The 20508-nt window shown below is 43.1% G+C and overlaps 1 protein-coding gene across 1 annotated transcript in view; it reads left to right on the top strand.

The window, feature by feature from the left end:
• Window positions 1-20508, top strand: part of LOC124552347 (synaptic vesicle glycoprotein 2A-like) — a 79328-nt gene that overhangs the window by 33919 nt on the left and 24901 nt on the right. Inside the window, exons 2-3 of the mRNA XM_047126616.1 lie at window positions 860-1033; window positions 16225-16386. Coding sequence (XP_046982572.1) covers window positions 860-1033; window positions 16225-16386 — 336 coding nt within the window. The remainder of the gene's footprint in view (window positions 1-859; window positions 1034-16224; window positions 16387-20508) is intronic.

The raw sequence follows: 20508 nt of genomic DNA, 5'->3' as shown, positions 1-20508 counted from the left end.
TGACTAAAATACAGTTGCCGTTAACTGAATTGAATGTAATTTTGTTAATTTCTATTTATTGATTGCAAAGCAAGGCTCGAGAGAATTTCGATTGTTGCCGTGAAGCGGCCAAAATAAAACTTACTGAACTCACTGAATCTGTATATTTTAAAAACATGAACTTTAACGTAAATTAATTATCTGTTGCAATTTAAAAAGTTTCTTATGTAACGAAATCTCTCGCATTTACAGTCACTGTTAACACTAAAAATAAATTAATGTTTCGGCGCGTAATGGCCGACCAGAGGCTGCATCGGAAGATGAGCTTCTCGCAGCGCAAATTACTGAAAAAATGCTTATTAAAAATAATTAGCCACTGCGAGCATTTGAGGTGACAACTATTACAAAGAAATTCATTTTGTAATAATAATAACAAATTTATTTTAGTAATAAATACGAATAACTTACATAAAGTATGTGTAGCCGCTCAATGACTGCCTTCCGTATAGCGAAACAAAACAGTGTGTACCAAAAAATACGTCCTTCCTCCTCGGCCGTACAATCGCGTCTCTTTTGATCCTTTTTTTATTTTCATGGAAATTAAATAAAGATGTTACTCTTTAATTAACAACTGCATATCAGTTGTTTCAAGAACATTAACTATATCTTTTACACTAATTATATTCATACAATACTTAATTACGGTTTACAACCGATAAAAATGTCAATATTTATATGACGTACCGTTACACGGCGCTACCCTCTACGTGGTAGGTTGACAATATGTCTTTGGATACTGTCATTGATCCACATTTTTGATGCTTTCCATTTGTGAGGTTGTCTTTTCTCATGTGACGCACGCCGTCTGTTGCGTCGGCAGACGAGGAGCGCGGGGAGACTGGCGCCGGGGTGTACAAGATACGTCCCGACACTGAGGCCGACCTGGGGTCGGGGAAGGACTGGCAGCGGCTGTCCAACGGGGCGCAACATGGCGGCGCAGTGGGGCCAGCCGAGGGCACTGCCACACCATTCGAAGAGGCCGTCGCCATGACAGGTGGGTACAGCGCCAGGCGTCACACACTGCGGGGCCACACTATATTCACCATAAGAATACACCTGATGATGTAGACAAACACAAACGGCATGGTTGGTCAGAAGTCGTAGCACACGTACACTATTGCTATTACACTCTTGGAAGTGGGTCCTAGTTACAGGGACAGGCAAAATAATGTCAACGTTCTTAGTAATGGAATGGTTGTATATGACGGACAACAACGTGGATAAGGCACATGTCGTGCTGGACTGCGCGTGTTCAGTACGGATGAGGCATCAGTGCAGGTCGTTTACAAGTAGTGCACACTCCGTATTTGCGTCCACAGCTCGAGGTCTAGTGGCTAGCGTTGCTACCTCTTGTTCACGGGGTCCCGGGTTCGATTCCCGAGCAGGTTGGGGATTTTCTCTGCCCGGGTACTGGGCGTTTGTGTTGGCGTCATCATCATCATCATCATCATCATCATCATACGTGTTGTTGTTGTTGTGGTCTTCAGTCCTGAGACTGGTTTGATGCAGCTCTCCATGCTACTCTATCCTGTGCAAGCTTTTTCATCTCCCAGTACCTACTGCAACCTACTTCCTTCTGAATCTGCTTAGTGTATTCATCTCTTGGTCTCCCTCTACGATTTTTACCCTCAACGCTGCCCTCCAATACTAAATTGGTGATCCCTTGATGCCTCAGAACATGTCCTACCAACCGACCCCTTCTTCTGGTCAAGTTGTGCCACAAACTTCTCTTCTCCCCAATCCTATTCAATACTTCCTCATTAGTTATGTGATCTACCCATCTAATCTTCTGCATTCTTCTGTAGCACCACATTTCGAAAGCTTCTATTCTCTTCTTGTCCAAACTATTTATCGTCCATGTTTCACTTCCATACATGGCTACACTCCATACGAATACTTTCAGAAATGACTTCCTGACACTTAAATCAATACTGGATGTTAACAAATTTCTGTTCTTCAGAAACGCTTTCCTTGCCATTGCCAGTCTACATTTGATATCCTCTCTACTTCGACCATCATCAGTTATTTTGTTCCCCAAATAGCAAAACTCCTTTACTACTTTAAGTGCCTCATTTCCTAATCTAATTCCCTCAGCATCACCCGACTTAATTAGACTACATTCCATTATCCTTGTTTTGCTTTTGTTGATGTTCATCTTATATCCTCCTTTCAAGACACTGTCCATTCCATTCAACTGCTCTTCCAAGTCCTTTGCTGTCTCTGACAGAATTACAATGTCATCGGCGAACCTCAAAGTTTTTATTTCTTCTCCATGAATTTTAATACCTACTCCGAATTTTTCTTTTGTTCCTTTACTGCTTGCTCAATATACAGATTGAATAACATCGGGGAGAGGCTACAACCCTGTCTTACTCCCTTCCCAACCACTGCTTCCCTTTCATGTCCCTCGACTCTTATAACTGCTATCTGGTTTCTGTACAAATTGTAAATAGCCTTTCGCTCCCTGTATTTTACCCCTGCCACCTTTAGAATTTGAAAGAGAGTATTCCAGTCAACATTGTCAAAAGCTTTCTCTAAGTCTACAAATGCTAGAAACGTAGGTTTGCCTTTTCTTAATCTTTCTTCTAAGAATTGCTAAATTGGCTAAATTGGACTGTGCAAAAATTGGACAATCTAAAAATTTGGACTTTGTATGGGCGCTGATAGAAGCTGACCTCGGGGAAGATCAGTTTGGATTCCGTAGAAATGTTGGAACACGTGAGGCAATACTGACCATACGACTTATCTTAGAAGAAAGATTAAGGGAAGGCCAAACCTACGTTTCTAGCATTTGTACACTTAGAGAAAGCTTTTGACAATGTTGATTGTTATACTCTCTTTCAAATTCTGAAGGTGGCAGGGGTAAAATACAGGGAGCGAAAAGCTATTTACAATTTGTACAGAAACCAGATGGCAGTTATAAGAGTCGAGGGGTATGAAGGGGAAGCAGTGGTTGGGAAGGGAGTGAGACAGGGTTGTAGCCTATCCCCGATGTTATTCAATCTCTGTATTGAGCAAGCAGTGAAGAAAATAAAAGAAAAATTCGGAGTAGGTATTAAAATCCATGGAGAAGAAATAAAAACTTTGGGGTTCGCCGATGACATTGTAATTCTGTCAGACACAGCAAAGGACTTGCAGGAGCAGTTGAACGGAATGAACAGTGTCTTGAAAGGAGGGTATAAGATGAACATCAACAAAAGCAAAACGAGGATAATGAAATGTAGTCGAATTAAGTTGGGTGATGCTGAGGGAATTAGATTAGGAAATGAGACACTTAAAGTAGTAAAGGAGTTTTACTATTTGGGGAGCAGAATAACTGATGATGGTCGAAGTAGAGAGGAAATAAAGTGTAGACTGCCAATGGCAAGGAAAGCGTTTCTGAAGAAGAGAAATTTGTTAACATCGAGTATAGATTTAAGTGTCAGGAAGTCGTTTCTGAAAGTACTTGTGTGGAGTGTAGCCATGTATGGAAGTGAAACATAGACAATTTAGTATTGGAGGGCAGTGTGGAGGGTAAAAATCGTAGAGGGAGACCAGGAGATGAATGCACTAAGCATATTCAGAAGGATGTAGGCTGCAGTAGGTACTGGGAGATGAAGAAGCTTGCACAGGATAGAGTAGCATGGAAATGGAAATGTCGTGTGGCTAGGGCCTCCCGTCGGGTAGACCGTTCGCCTGGTGCAGGTCTTTCGATTTGACGCCACTTCGGCGACCTGCGCGTCGATGGGGATGAAATGATGATGATTAGGACAACACAACACCCAGTCCCTGAGCGGAGAAAATCTCCGACCCAGCCGGGAATCGAACCCGGGCCCTTAGGATTGACAGTCTGTCACGCTGACCACTCAGCTACCGGGGCGGACAGAGTAGCATGGAGAGCTGCATCAATCAATCCAGTCTCAGGACTGAAGACCACAACAACAACGACAACATGGGCGCTGAAAATCACGCAGTTTAGCGCCCCACAAACCAAACATCATCATCATCATTCGTAGCTGCATTCAGAGGCCGAGGTCCACGTGCAATGACAGATGTAACAGAGATTCTGAGAGGGCAGATTGTGGGGCCGCGGTTAGCTGGAGCATCAGTAACCGAGACAGCCAACTTATTGAATGTTTCGAGAGCAACTATTGCAGTAGTCATCACATCCTAGACAAAACATTGAAAGATATCATCGTGTAAACGTAATACTGGGCGCAAATCAAAGCTAAATGACAGAGATAGTCGTACGCTAACACGAATTGTCTTGTCTCAAAACAACAGAAAACTACGACTGCTAAAGTGACTGCGGAGCTCGATAACCATTATCGAGACTCCGTATCTATCGACAGCGTCCGTCGACAACTCCATAAAGCGAATATTAACGGACGAGCTGCTATAACGAAACCATCAGTGACGACAACCAATGCAAAGAAGCGTGAAACTTGATATCAGGAGCATAAATCCTGGACAGCTAATCAGTTCAAATCAGTCTTATGGTTCGACGAGTCAACGTTTTCGTTATTTCTAACATCAGGCCGGGTTCACATCTGGAGAACGCCAAAAGAAGCCTACAATCCTGACTGCTTGATTCCAACGGTTAATCATGGGGATGGAAGTGTGATGGTTTGGACAACCCTATCATGGTATTCTGCTGGTCCTACCATTACTCTCAAAGGCCGTGTTACAGCCAACAATTATGTGAACACATTAGGTGATCAGATACACCCGGTGATTGAAATTTTGTCCGCCCCCGGTAGCTGAGTGGTGAGCGCGACAGACTGTCAATCCTAAGGAGCCGGGTTCGATTCCCGGCTAGGTTGGAGATTTTCTCCGCTCAGGGACTGGGTGTTGTGTTGTCCTAATCATCATCATCATTTCATCCCCCTCGACGCGCAAGTCGCCGAAGTGGCGTCAAATCGAAAGACTTCCACCAGGCGAGCGGTCTACCTGACGGGAGTCCATGGTCACACGCCATTATTATTATCTTCAAATTTTGTTCCCTAACAGTGATGCCATACTTCAGGACCCATTCACACAGCCAGGACAGTACAATCGTGGTATGAGGCGCATACAACTGAACTGCATGGTCTTCTTTGACCAGCACAGTCCACAGACTTGAACATTATCGAACCCTTGTGGGCGACTCCGGAGACTCCGGAGCACATTTCCCCCTCCCTCGCCACTACCGGGGTTAGAAGAGGTTCTGATCGAGGAGTGGCACAACATTCCACTGGAAACTATACAGTCATTATATACCAGTATTCTAAGAAGAATCGCAGCTGTATTACGGGCAAATGAGGGTCCAACCCCTTATTAATAAACCATCCCCAAGTAAGTATAGGTGTTCGCATTATTTTGCCTATATTCTATATGTATTGGATATCTTATTACTAAGTTACGTTAAATGAAACTTTAAGATATTCTAATGTATTCACAGCCATCAACGTTTTTCTGAATCATTCTTTACCTTTGTACTTTTTATTTCAAAAATCGTGTACAGTCACAGTCTCTCTACTTTTTTGTGCTCCGATTGTCGCGTTGTTAATACGCTGTATGAAAATGGCTGAGGCTGTTTCCTGCTCCGTAGTGAAACATGCGTGTCTAACGCAGTTAAAAAGTGGCGAGAAATAGGTTGTACTTACTGTTTTTCACAAATTTACAGGAAAAATCGCCATTGAAGGTTTCCGAGGCACTATATTTGATAAAGTTGAGGTACAAATAGTCAATGGTTATAAAGCGGAATCTGTATCGTAGTGGCATGTTAATCTGGTGAAGTTCATGTATCACTGGTTCAAATCTCGTCTTGGTTATCTTTCGTTTTTCGTTCAATTTGAAATTCCAAAATCTCGTAATTGTAAATTTCATCATAATGTTTTTATAAATAATGTACTCTTCTTGTTTCTAATTACATACTGCACGCGAAAGTCCTGTTTTCATTTCAAATATAAATTCTTAACTTTCGATATTTTATGAAAGATTGTTAATAAAGGCCTGCTTAAATTAAGAAAACATAACAATTTAATTTTTAGAACAAAAATAAAAAACCAAATATTCTTTATTTGGACAACGACCATTTTATATCGCAGATGTAGTCTCACGTACCAGAGTTGGAAGAGTCGTAAAAGCTGGCCTTGGATCACAGCGTCGAGATGTAGTCTCACACGTACCAGAGTGCTAAGAGTCGTAAAAATATTAAAAACAATCATTTTCACAGCCTCGAGCACACCTTATAAATGCTGCATTTTTACTTTTGCTAGTGTACCATTACAATATGACCCTAACAGAACTGATATAGAACGTGAGAAATAACAGACCGTTAAGCTACCAGACGTACTGGTACTAACGCAAGCAGGTTTTTTACATGTCACTGTCGAACGCTGGCGGCATATAGAACGTCTCGACATAAAAGAAGAAGGGAAAATGCGGCGCCTTTGAGGCTTCGTGGATTCTGTTGTTGATGGACTCGTTATCAACGTAGCAGGTGACAGTTCCAGAAATGAAATGTATTCTTCCCGATTCGGATAAGGAAGAAGCTAATGGATCACCAGACGACTGATGTAATTAATACCTTCAGTGGCGTCGGTATTCAAAAGTACGGTGAAATCGTTGCAGTATGCTATTGCATTACACATAGCTCGCTCAGAAAAATTACCCTGTGTTTAAGTCAACAATTTTCATCATTCTTGTGTGTTATTAGAATACTCTGTTAAGGGAGAACGAGAGCATTTTATGCTTTCCGTCTGGTCACCTACGAAGCATGCGGTAGTGCTGGAATTTTGTCGTATGTTATTTCATTCTCTTTAAAAGTTAAATGACGTTCGAAGCTATATTGTTTCTCTGCTCGTCTCTTTTTACATATGAACTGCAACAGCTCACATAATTACAGGTTAGTAGGACCATCTGGCTGCCAGTGCCGTCCAAATTAAATTCGCCGTAAAGCTGTTGTCCCGCATTATCGGTCTATGTGCGTGTAACATAGCATAAAACAGGTGCTTATGATCATACGTGATTGTATTGGACACAGCTCGGCTTCCGTTCCGCGTGAAGAGAAACCCAATGAGATTCAAGCCACACGCGGAAGGATACATGATGTAATGGTTACATAAGGTTGATTCTTATGATGAGCACAGTACAGCTGAGAGTCACGCTGGAACAGGCGTGTGTACATATGCGCACGGGACGAAAAGAAAAACAAGAGACATCATGCTAAATACAGTTTAACACCACCAATAACATGTATAACGGCCTTAATATGGCGAGGTTTCTAGAGGTGCAGCATATCTAGCTGAAGGTAATCATCCACTGTTGGATCCTGTAGTGCCACCAAATGCGAGAAGTTTGCTGGTTTCACCCAGTGTTCCAAATAATCTGGTACAGTTTCTATGATATTAATAGAGGAAAGTGCCAAAATGCATCCCTCCCACTTTTGGTTTTAAGAAAATAGAAAATAATAAAAAAATTGAAAGCATGCAATATTTACATGCCCTGCAAAACTGTGTGCATTTAACCACCACTTACGGCGCTGGCCTTGGATCGAATCTGCCGTCAATTACTGTCCAGGCTCGCTGTGCCAGCCTGCCTGTAAGTGATTTTTAGGCAGTTTCCCACATACTACTACGTGAATGCCTGGCTGGTACCCAAGTCCCAAATCAAATGACTCCAAGCACTATGGGACTGAGGTCATCAGTCCCCTAGACTTAGAACTACCTAAACCTAACTAACCTAAGAACATTACACACATCCACGCCCGAGCCAGGATTCGAACCTGCGACCGTAGCAGCAGCGCTATTCCGGACTGAGGCGCCTAGAACCGCTCGACCACAGCGGCCGGCAGAAAACACTGACGGAAAAAAGCGCAACACTAAGAAAGAGTTGTTCGACATAATCAACAATTGATAGGTGTGTTTCTACATGTAAAAGATGATATCTATTCAAAGTTCTCGCCAATCGCGCCACTACTAGGATGCATGTATAACGGTCGTAAACGCTACATACCTTAGAGATTGCATTTGGCGAGCTGTTAGACAAAGATGCCTTTGAGGCAACAAAGACTCAATTATCAGCACATTAGTGGCTTTGAACGACGTCATGTACTAGGGCTATGAGAGCTGGATGTTCCTTCTGCGATACTGCACAGAGACTAGGCAGGAAGGTAGCATTGTACGTGATTGCTGGCTGCAGTGGGCACGAAAAAGTATGGTTGCAAGAAGACCAGCTTCCTACAGGGGAGTAAATCGTGCTCTGCTTATGGCAGTTGCGCATCGTACTGCAATTGCAGTAGTAGTTGGCACCACAGTGACATAGCGAACTGTTACAAATTGGTTACTTCAAGGACAGCTCCGACACAGACGCCATGTAGAGTGCGTTCCACTGACCACAAAAGACCGCCGTTTGAGACTTCAGTAGTGTCGAACGAGAGCTCATTGGAGAGCTGGATGGAGGTCTATTGTGTTTTCTGATAAAAGCTGGTACTGCCTCGGTACCACTGTTGGTTAAAAGGAAGTCAGTTGAAGGCTTGCAACCAACCAACCTGCCCGCATGCATGCTAGGCACACAGGACCTACACCAGGAGTTATCCTCAGGGATGCTACTTCGTATGACAGCAGCAGCATTCCCGTGGTTATACCACGCTCCCAGACTGCAAATCTGTACATACTGTGCTGCCGTTCATGGATAGCATTCGAGTGGGTGTTTTCCAAGAGGATAACGCTCGCCCACATACCGATGTTATAGCCCAACATGCTCTACAGAGCGCCGACATGTTGCCTTGGCCTGCTCAATCACCTGATCTGTCTCCAATAAAGCACATGTGTGACGTCATCGGACGGCAACACCAGCATTAACTGTCCCTGTACTGACCGATCAAGTCCAACAAGCATGGAACTCCATCCCACAAACTGACATCCAGCACCTGTACAACACAGTGCATGCGAGAGGCGTTCAATGAATTCGTAAGTAAAGTTCTATGTACTAACTTGGCAGAAAATCCTAAGAAATTTCGGTCTTACGTCAAAGCGGTAGGTGGATCAAAACAAAATGTCTACATCTACATCTACATTTATACTCCGCAAGCCACCCAACGGTGTGTGGCGGAGGGCACTTTACGTGCCACTGTCATTACCTGCCTTTCCTGTTCCAGTCGCGTATGGTTCGCGGGCAGAACGACTGTCTGAAAGCCTCCGTGCGCGCTCGAATCTCTCTACTTTTACATTCGTGATCTCCTCGGGAGGTGTAAGTAGGAGGAAGCAATATATTCGATACCTCACCCAGAAACACACCCTCTCCAAACCTGGCGAGCAAGCTACACCGCGATGCAGAGCGCCTCTCTTGCAGAGTCTGCCACTTGAGTTTGTTAAACATCTCCGTAACGCTATCACGGTTACCAAATAACCCTGTGACGAAACGCGCCGCTCTTCTGTGGATCTTCTCTATCTCCTCCGTCAACCCGATCTGGTACGGATCCCACACTGATGAGCAATACTCAAGTATAGGTCGAACGAGTGTTTTGTAAGCCACCTGCATTGTTGATGGACTGCATTTTCTAAGGACTCTCCCAATGAATCTCAATCTGGTACCCGCCTTACCAACAATTAATTTTATATGATCATTCCACTTCAAATCGTTCCGCACGCATACTCCCAGATATTTTACAGAAGTAACTGCTACCAGTGTTTGTTCCGCTATCAAATAATCATACAATAAAGGATCCTTCTTTCTATGTATTCGCAATATATTACATTTGTCTATGTTAAGGGTCAGTTGCCACTCCCTGCACCAAGTGCCTATCCGCTGCAGATCTTCCTGCATTTCGCTACAATTCTCTAATACTGCAACTTCTCTGTATACTCCAGCATCATCCGCGAAAAGCCGCATGGGACTTCCGACACTATCTACTACGTCATTTATATATATATTGTGAAAAGCAATGGTCCCATAACACTCCCCTGTGGCACGCCAGAGGTTACTTTAACGTCTGTAGACGTCTCTCCATTGATAACAACATGCTGTGTTCTGTTTGCTAAAAACTCTTCAATCCAGCCACACAGCTGGTCTGATATTCCGTAGGCTCTTACTTTATCAGGCGACAGTGCGGAACTGTATCGAACGCCTTCAAGAAGTCAAGAAAAATAGCATCTACCTGGGAGCCTGTATCTAATATTTTCTGGGTCTCATGAACAAATAAAGCGAGTTGGGTCTCACACGATCGCTGTTTCCGGAATCCATGTTGATTCCTACATAGTAGATTCTGGGTTTCCAAAAACGACATGATACTCGAGCAAAAAACATGTTCTAAAATTCTAAAATAAAACAGATCGACGTCAGAGATATAGGTCTATAGTTTTGCGCATCTGCTCGTCGACCCTTCTTGAAGACTGGGACTACCTGTGCTCAGCGGTAGCGTTCTCGCTTCCCACGCCCGGGTTCCCGGGTTCGATTCCCGGCGGGGTCAGGGATTTTCTCTGCCTCGTGATGGCTGGGTGTTGTGTGCTGTCCTTAGGTTAGTTAGGTTTAAGTAGTTCTAAGTTCTAGGGGACTGATGACCATAGCTGTTCAGTCCCATAGTGCTCAGAGCCATTTGAACCTGTGCTCTTTTCCAATCACTCTGTGACCAAAATGGTACTGAAACAAAGGATGACGGACTAAAGGCCGAAATACTTAATGTCTTTTTCCAAAGCTGTTTCACAGAGGAAGACTGCACTGTAGTTCCACCTCTAGATTGTCGCACAGATCACAAAATGGTAGATATCGAAATAGATGACAGAGGGATAGAAAAACGATTAAAATCGCTCAAAAGAGGAAAGGCCGCTGGACCTGATGGGATACCAGGTTCGATTTTACACAGAGTACGCGAAGGAACTTGCACCTCTTCTTGCAGCGGTGTACCATAGGTCTCTAGAAGAGCGTAGCGTTCCAAAGGATTGGAAAAGGGCACAGGTCATTCCCGTTTTCAAGAAGGGACGTAGAACACATGTGCAGAACTATAGGCCTATATCTCTAACGTCGATCAGATGTAGAATTTTGGAAGACGTATTACGTTCGAGTATAATGACTTTTCTGGAGACTAGAAATCTACTCTATAGGAATCAGCATGGATTTCGAAAAAGACGATCGTGTGAAACCCAGCTCGCGCTATTCGTCCACTAGACTCAGAGGGCCATAGACACGGGTTCCCAGGTAGATGCCGTGTTTCTTCACTTCCGCAAGGCATTTCATACAGTTCCCCACAGTCATTTAATGAACAAAGGAAGAGCATATGGACTATCAGACCAATTGTGTGATTGGATTGAAGAGTTCCTAGATAACAGAACGCAGTATGTCATTCTCAATTGAGAGAAGTTTTCCGAAGTAAGAGTGATTCCAGGTGTGCCGCAGGGGAGTGTCGTAGGACCTTCGCTATTCACAATATACATAAATGACCTTGCGGATAACATCGGAAGTTCACTGAGGCTTTTTGCGGATGATGCTGTAGTATATCAAGAGGTTGTAACAATGGAAAATTGTGCTGAAATGCAGGAGGATCTGCAACGAATTGACGCATGGTGCAGGGCATGGCAATTTAATCTCAATGTAGACAAGTGTAATGTGCTGCGAATACATAGAAAGAAAGCTACAATATAGCAGGTCATCAACTGGAAGCAGTTAATTCCATAAATTATCTGGGAGTAGGCATTAGGAGTGATTTAAAATGGAATGATCATATAAAGTAGATCGTCGATAAAGCAGATGCCAGACTGAGATTCACTGGAAGAATCCTGAGGAAGTGCAATCCGAAAACAAAGGAAGTAGCTTACAGTACACTTGTTCGCCCACTGCTTGAATATTGCTCACCAATGTGGGATCCGTACCAGATAGGGTTGATAGAAGAGATGGAGAAGATCCAAAGGAGAGGAGCGCGCTTCGTTACAGGATCATTTAGTAATCGCTAAAGCGTTACGGAGATGATAGATAAACTCCAGTGCAGGAGAGACGCTCAGTAGCTGCGTACCTTGCAGAACTAGCACTCCTGAAAGAAAGGATATTGCGGAGACATGGCTTACCCACAGCCTGAGGAATGTTTCCAGATTGAGATTTTCACTCTGCAGCGGAGTGTGCGCTGATATGAAACATCCTGGCAGATTAAAACTGTGAGGACGGGGCGTGAGTCGTGCTTGGGTAGGTCAGATGCTAGAGCACTTGCCCACGAAAGGCAAAGATCCGAGTTCGGGTCTCGGTCCGGCACACAGTTTTAATCTGCCAGGAAGTTTCATATCAGAGCACACTCCGCTGCAGAGTGAAAATCTCATTAAAGAGATGAATGATCTCAAGCATATAGCCTGTAGCAATGGTTATGATGCGGCCATGGTGGACAGGTTACATACAAAAATTAAAAAAAAGCAGGAACAAGTAGGAAAGGCCATCTAAGGATAGTAGGGGTAAAAAGTATGCTCCATTGATATATCAAGGCCCGTCTTCTGACAAAATAGACAGACAATTTCGTAAGTCCGGCGTGGTTCTGGCATTTAGCACGGAAAATAGTTTGCACTCGAAACTTAGGCATACGATTGAAGACAGCACCGACAAATTTAGAAACACAGGGGTACACGGATTAAAATGTGGTGGGTGTGAATGCTTTTATGTGGGGCAAACAGGGAGATGGTTTTTTACGCGCTTTCGTGAGCACACGAGTGCCCACAATAAGTCCACTTTGGGTGACCATCTGCGGGACTCCAACCATTAACTTACTGATATGCAACAAGGTATGAAAATCTTGCATAAAGGACCTATAGGAAGCAAACTCAACGTTTTGGAAAACATCGAAATTTACAAAACCAGAAGGAGGTTTCCAAGCAAATTGTTGAACGACCAATTAGAATCGGCGGACCATAATTTCTTTGACATATTTGATGCGGTGCTCTAGAGGTCCTGTGAGGCCTGTTCAGAAACTATGATTGGTGTTGTGTATCTGTTATGCTCGGAAAACCACCTATAGAGTACTGCTAAAAACTTTACTCACCGGGCCTTTCTTAATTTCAGGTACCTATAAGGTTTGCAAAGTCGGCCCGTACTACGTTCATAATGAGTGTATAGATGATGAGAGCCTTTTGTAGCACGTTAGTACTTTTTTTAGAGTTTCAATACCTAAGACCGTAGTGTCCAGACAGGTTGGTTGGTTGGTTTGGGGAAGGAGACCAGACAGCGTGGTCAGCGGTCTCATCGGATTAGGGAAGGATGGGGAAGGAAGTCGGCCGTGCCCTTTCAGAGGAACCATCCCGGCATTTGCCTGGACTGATTTAGGGAAATCACGGAAAACCTAAAGCAGGATGGCCGGACGCGGGATTGAACCGTCGTCCTTCCGAATGCGAGTCCAGTGTCTAACCACTGCGCCACTTCGCTCGGTGGTGTCCAGACAGGTAAAGCCCAGCGTACAGGTTTCAATCACTCGTCACATTGTATCTAAGTCGTGTTATGAACAGCTTACTATGTGTAAATTCCTGACTTCCATACATGAGTAAGGGTAAATTATAATATGTAGTTTTTATGGCTCTAATGTGGATAATGCCTTTGCTTCAGATGTTTTTACTCTTTAATAGACGTACTCCATAGTATGTATAGTATGCATAGAATGTATAGTATGTACAGTGAGTGTATGCGAAAGTGTCCTTTGCATGGCTATTTGATTAGCAGTAATAGGAAAGTTGTAACGCAGTAGTAATGAGTGGTTACACTGTGGGCCTGTGTGTGCACTGCTGGGACAGCAGTACCCGGTGGCCGGTCGTGAACCACTAGAAACGCGGCAGGTAAAACCAGCGCGGAATAGGGCAGTGTGTTGCTGACCGTTCTTAGACGAGCAACGGTCATATACCCAGTAGTTTTATCTTGAGACTTCGGCTTAAATATCTGATGGAAAATAATGACTATGAGAGCAGTTGTTTTTTATTTTTGTGACAATTATTTTATATCAGCTGGCCTATCTCATGTGTCGTTATATCCAAATGGTTCATAAACGTTAACCTACATTCAGGTATGTGGTACTGTACTAATAGTGATGTCTATAGTGTAATGTAAGCCCTCCGTCAAACCTGTCACGCTATATCTTCACAGATCCGATGATGGCACCTTTGGTGAGTTGAAACCGGTTATCCAGTAAACAGTATTTAAGCAATCTTGGCTTTCCAATTATTTCTACAACAGAGTGATCGCCCCACCACACACTGTGTGTTCACTGCATTATGGATTTTGTCAAAGGCTTCCTTTATGGTGACCTCAATCGGATTGATGTAGCACGCTTCATCTTCGGTGCTTGACCGACCACGTTTAAATTCATGAATCGAAAAGTAAATTGTCTTTAATGGTGGTGCAGAGCCCGAGTGAACTTCATCCAGTTCTGTTCTGTACAGTAATCCAACCCATCAAATGAAAATGTTTAATAACAGCATGGATCTCGATTTTCTTCTAATGATATTTTACTATAAAAATACAGCGGCCAGCCACTATTTTTTAATGCGTTTTATTTATGCCAATATGCATTTCGGGTTTGCACCCATCTTCAGCTGGCAGATTACATGTATCTTCAGTTTCTACAGTGCTACAATATCGACAGCAGTTTGGATGCTGCAGCTGGCCTGTGCAAAAGCATCGATTCCAATCATTTACTTCAATTTCACGAGTTTAAAGTTACGCACTATCAGTTGATGATTTTACTTACGTTCTCCTCTCCTTGTTTTTTCTTGGCTTTTCTTCTTTTTTGTAACAGCACAAACATGTTTTTGTCACGTATTTTACACAGGCGCACTGCGTTATCCGCCATGTTGTCGACACAGTTTTTGTTCTCACATAAGCAGTATGAATTACTGCTTTGTATAAATGTGTTATATTAGTTTATTAACTTCAATACTGCCTAAGTAACCAACAAAATTAATAAATTTGTATACATCGTACTTAGAATACTTCTATCACCCAAGGCAATGTTTAGTAAACAATAGCTTAGCTAGAACCTCAAAACTTTAGTAAAATATAACTCTGTCCATAGATTATTAGGCTTACAAAATATGAAGGCAGTACAAAAATGTTCCCTTCTTTCATGGAAATTTACCAGACTTATCAAATCACCCTCATAAAGCACCTCCGACTATTCTAGGCCATTCTGGAATCTTCTAGAAAAAAACGTATGTTGATATTCGACAATACTTGTAAAAGCTCGAGATCATTATAGAACCATATCTAATTTTTCTCTCGAAAAGTATATTGACTGGAAAGAGACAGAAGGTGTTCTAGTGACCAACACAGTGTGATGGCAACCACTGCAGACACTCGTAGCTCTACAACCACAACGACTGCCTCTGTAAAATCTCTATACTGCACTACAAGAAAACCATCAGTACCACCAGAAACAAAAGTGCTCTATAATATTTCAGAATGTTCTAGCGTTTTCAGGGAAAATCGTAGAGTTTTCTGGAATGTTCCAGAATGTTCTAGGATTTTCCAGAATATTGTAGAATTTTTCAGAATGTCCCAAGATGTTCCAGGGTATTTAAGAATGTTCTCAAATCTTCCATTATACTTTTCTGGTGGGTATATAGTCCAGATCAGAAAGTCATATACAGGCGATGACTAGATCCATGCTTCAACATACTCTTGGGAATCGTTTAAAGCAGATTAAGGAAAATGAAAGTGATGGGATGCGAAACAAATTCTAGTAAATTCTGGAACATTTTAGAGATTTCTAGAACCTTCTGGAAAATTCTTTATCAAACATTTTACAAAATTCTCCAATATACTCGAACGTTTTGGCACTTGATTCCCAGCTCTTCATCGACTGTCCATCAGAAGTTCATTGTCGTGAGGCCATCTTTTGACACCCACATCTTCGACCAAACACCGCAGTTCCAAACTGAAACCTTCTGCATGGTTGGGGCATGGAGGACTGTACAATCCCCTTAGGCCTGGGAGAGGATCTCATAGTACCATGCTTGGATAAGCCACATTTACATTCATTACATATATTAACTATGGGCTGTTCATGTACCATATGCAGTGGAGACTCAACTTCATGAGTGGTTTGTGAGCCAGAAGGCCGTAATGTTACCAGACGAAATGCGTACCTAAGTAAATATTGCTGGTACGCGAGGAACTGCACTGTAAAGTCCGAATTGTCCTCCACCAGACACATCTTCAGGAAGCCCGCAAGATCAATCACAGCTGGTAGCGATGCGTGTGTTCCAGGGGTGGGCCGCTTCCATTACGTGCTGGTGACTGTCTGCGGCTTCTGCCTCATCTCCATGATTTTCGAGTCTCTGGCGGCGGCCTACGTCACGCCGGCGGCCCAGTGCGACTTCGACATGACGTCATTCGAAAAGGGCTTCCTCAGCGGAACCATCTACGTGGGTGAGTACACACGTCACTAACACTGTGTCTCGCTGGTCGTGCCTTCTCCTTCTTCTCTTGTACACATCTGTCTTACGAGGTGAACCGACTAGACATTTTTCATGTGGCCCTGTCCTCATGCAGAGAACCATATCCGTTGCCAAGAGAAAGACATTCGTTTGTTCAGAATCATGTATCTTGAAATTTTGACAGAGCATTGAATTTTAATACGGCTGCGTTTTTAGTTACATAATTCTTTAACATATCTATATTTTTATACGAGTGTACTACCTCATGGCGCAACATGCAAGCAACCGGCAGCTCAGTCGTGAACAGTTCGTCCAAGGAGACACACGTTTCTCAAATTAGTGATTACGATTTATTGTCATAGTTACTGCTGGAAGAAAATGATGAAGAATACGTTCCACACTAACAGTTGCATAATGGAAACGCTCAAACACATCTCATATTTAGGACAAAGCTTGGCAGAAGTTTCTTTGCAACACATGAATCGTCTTTTATTTAAAGAATATGATTCATATTACATAATACGTCAGAGTGAATTTTTAGCTCTTGGACTAAAACTTTTACATAAACTAAGTATCAATGCAGTCTACTGTCTTCATTCAGAGTAATATCTATTTTAATTCGAAATAAATACGCTGACTGCGAATATCTTGGCATGAACTGTGTTAGATAGAGATATTGTATCTATTAGTGACATATGAAAATTTGTGTCCGAACAGGACTCGAACCCGTATATCCCACTTACCACGACCAATTTCTTTAAGCTGTTTAGCTATCCGTGCACGCTAGTTTATTTCTAATTAATTTCGGACGACTGTCAATCGTCATTATTGACTGTTCATCCAGACGTGGAAGTAAATAATACCTATATGCTACTTTCAGGTTGAAAACATGAATGAAAATTCCAGCACTGACACAAACACTGTACCTCCTGCAAAGTGTCCTACAACAGCTGTTTCTGTTGGAAGTGAAGATGATTTATACGCTCAAAGTCCCAGGAAAACATTAAGAAAATAATGAAATTGCTGCAGGGAAAAAGAACGATATTTACAAAACAAAGCAGCTTGAATGTTACCTGAAGCTAAACGTAGTGGCAGTTGACAGATTACACATGTGAACATAATGAATTTAAAAGCTTATGTGACATGTTTTTGGCTAAAGATTTATCACAATTTATTTCACTGGCGTTCCCTTTCGTAAACGTTTTCATTTCGTCGGTTACATTACTTCCGTTTCGTAAGAATGTCCATTACGACCGGTAGTAGTAAGCAGCTATATAGTTTCGCTTTTGCGAGGATTCAATATTGCGCCAAGCGCAATGTTTCGCTTGGCGTAAGAGAAATCAAAGGAGCCGCCACCTGCTTTCTTCTCTGTATACTCCATCTCCGTGCTTTAGCTGTTCGTCCCCTAACCTCCACTCACTACGTAAGGAGACCTCTTCCCGCAAATGTATCATTCACACTATTCCTGAACTCCTTTTTGATGACTGGCGTAATACATGGAGGTGACAAAAGATATAAAATATCGATCTCCACATGTACAGATGGCAGTAGTATCGCGCACACAAGGTATTTTTACTCCGGCGATACGTGATTCGTGATTATGGGCGCACGACGGCAGATAATAGACTTTAAGCGCGGAATGGTAGTTGGAGCTAGACGCATCTACATCTACATCTACATCCATACTCCGCAAGCCACCTGACGGTGTGTGGCGGAGGATACCTTGAGTACCTCTATCGGTTCTCCCTTCTGTTCCAGTCTCGTATTGTTCGTGGAAAGAAAGATTGTCGGTATGCCTCTGTGTGGGCTCTAATCTCTCTGATTTTATCCTCATGGTCTCTTTGCGAGATATACGTAGGAGGGAGCAATATACTGCTTGACTCCTCGGTCATTGTATGTTCTCGAAACTTGGACAAAAGCCCATACCGAGCTACTGAGCGTCTCTCTTGCAGTCTTCCACTGGAGTTTATCTATCATCTCCGTAACGTTTTCGCGATTACTAAATGATCCTGTAACGAAGCGCACTGCTCTCTGTTGGATCTTCTCTATCTCTTCTATCAACCCTATCTGGTACGGATCACACACTGGTGAGCAGCATTCAAGCAGTGGGCGAACAAGTGTACTGTAAGCTACTTCCTTTGTTTTCGGACTGCATTCCTTAGGATTCTTCCAGTGAATCTCAGTCTGGCATTTGCTTTGCCGACGATTAATTTTATACGGTCATTCCATTTAAAATCACTCCTAATGCCTACTACCAGATAATTTATGGAATTAACTGCTTCCAGTTGCTGACCTGCTATATTGTAGCTAAATGATAAAGGATCTTACTTTCTATGTATTCGGAGCATGTTACACTTGTCTACATTGAGATTCAATTGCCATTCCCTGCACCATGCGTCAATTCGTTGCAGATCCTCCTGCATTTCAGTACAATTTTCCATTGTTACAACCTCTCGATATACTACAGCATCACCCCCAAAAAGCCTCAGTGAACTTCCGATGTTATCCACAAGGTCATTTATGTATATTGTGAATAGCAACGGTCCTACGACACTCCCCTGCGGCACACCTGAAATCACTCTTAATTCGGAGGAGTTCTCTCAATTGAGAATGACATGCTGCGTTCTGTTATCGAGGATGACATGTTGCGTTCTATTATCTAGGAACTCTTCAATCCAATCACACAATTGGTCGGATAGTCCATATGCTCTTACTTTGTTCATTAAACGACTGTGGGGAACTGTATAAAACTCCTTGAGGAAGTCAAGATACACGGCATTTACCTGGTAACCCGTGTCTATGGCTCTCTGAGTCTCGTGGGCGAATAGCGCGAGCTGGGTTTGACACGATCGTCGTTTTCGAAACCAGTGCTGATTCCTACAGAGTGGATTTCCAGTCTCCAGAAAAGTCATTATACTTGAACATGATACGTGTTCCAAAATTCTAGAACTGATCGTCGTTAGAGATATAGGTCTATAGTTCTGCACATCTGTTCGACGTCCCTTCTTGAAAACGGGGATGACCTCTGCCCTTTTCCAATTTTTTGGAACGCTACGCTCTTCTAGAGACCTACGGTACACCGCTGCAAGAAGGGGGGCAAATTCCTTAGCCTACGCTGTGTAAAATCGAAATGGTGTCGCATCAGGTCCAGCGGCCTTTCCTCTTTTGAGCGAATTTAATTGTTTTTCTATCCCTCTGTCATCTATTTCGATATCTACCATTTTGTCATCTGTGCGACAATCTAGAGAAGGAACAACAGTGCAGTCTTTTTCTGTGAAACAACTTTGGAAAAAGACATTTAGGGGGAACGTATGCGTTAGGGCAGTGTGGCGGAATTTGGCATGAATGGGCTGTGGCAGCAGACGACCGACGCGAGTGCCTTTGCTAACAGCCCGACGACACCGCCTGCAGCGGCTCTCCTGGGCTCGTGACCATATCGGTTGGACCCTAGACGGCTGGAGAACCGTACCTGGTCAAATGAATCCCGATTTCAGTTGGTAAGACGTGATGGTAGGAAGCGAGTGTGGAGCAACCCCACAAAGCCATGGGCCCAAGTTGACAACAAGGCACTGGGTGAGGTGGTGGTTTTGGAAAAATTGGAAATTTTTGGAATGGACTATGGGACCAACTGCTGAGGTCATCAGTCCCTAGGCTTACGCACTACTTAGTCGAACTTTAACTTAGGACAACACACACACACACACACACACACACACACAACACACAACACACACACACACATGCCCAAGGGAGGATTCGAAGCTCCAACGGGGGGAGCCGTGAAGGTGGTGGTTTCACTATAATGATGTGGTCTTTGTTTACGTGGAATGGACTAGACCCTCTGGTTATATTCGGCTACCTTCAGCTATTCATGGACTAAATGTGCCCAAATAACGCTGGAATTTTTATGAATGACTACGCGCCACAATGGTTTACGGCGGTCGTTTTGAAGATAATTGGATAATTCAAGCGAATGATTTGGCAATCCAGATCTCCCTATGTTAATCCCATCGAACATTTATGACAAGTAATCGAAAGCTCAGTTCGTGCATAAAATTCTACACCGGCAACACTCCCGCAATTATGTAGTCTGCAAAATCAGTAGACTCAGTAT

Source organism: Schistocerca americana, chromosome 10, assembly GCF_021461395.2.
Source record: "Schistocerca americana isolate TAMUIC-IGC-003095 chromosome 10, iqSchAmer2.1, whole genome shotgun sequence".
Classification (NCBI taxonomy): domain Eukaryota; kingdom Metazoa; phylum Arthropoda; class Insecta; order Orthoptera; family Acrididae; genus Schistocerca; species Schistocerca americana.
This window is presented reverse-complemented; position numbering and strand designations above follow the sequence as displayed.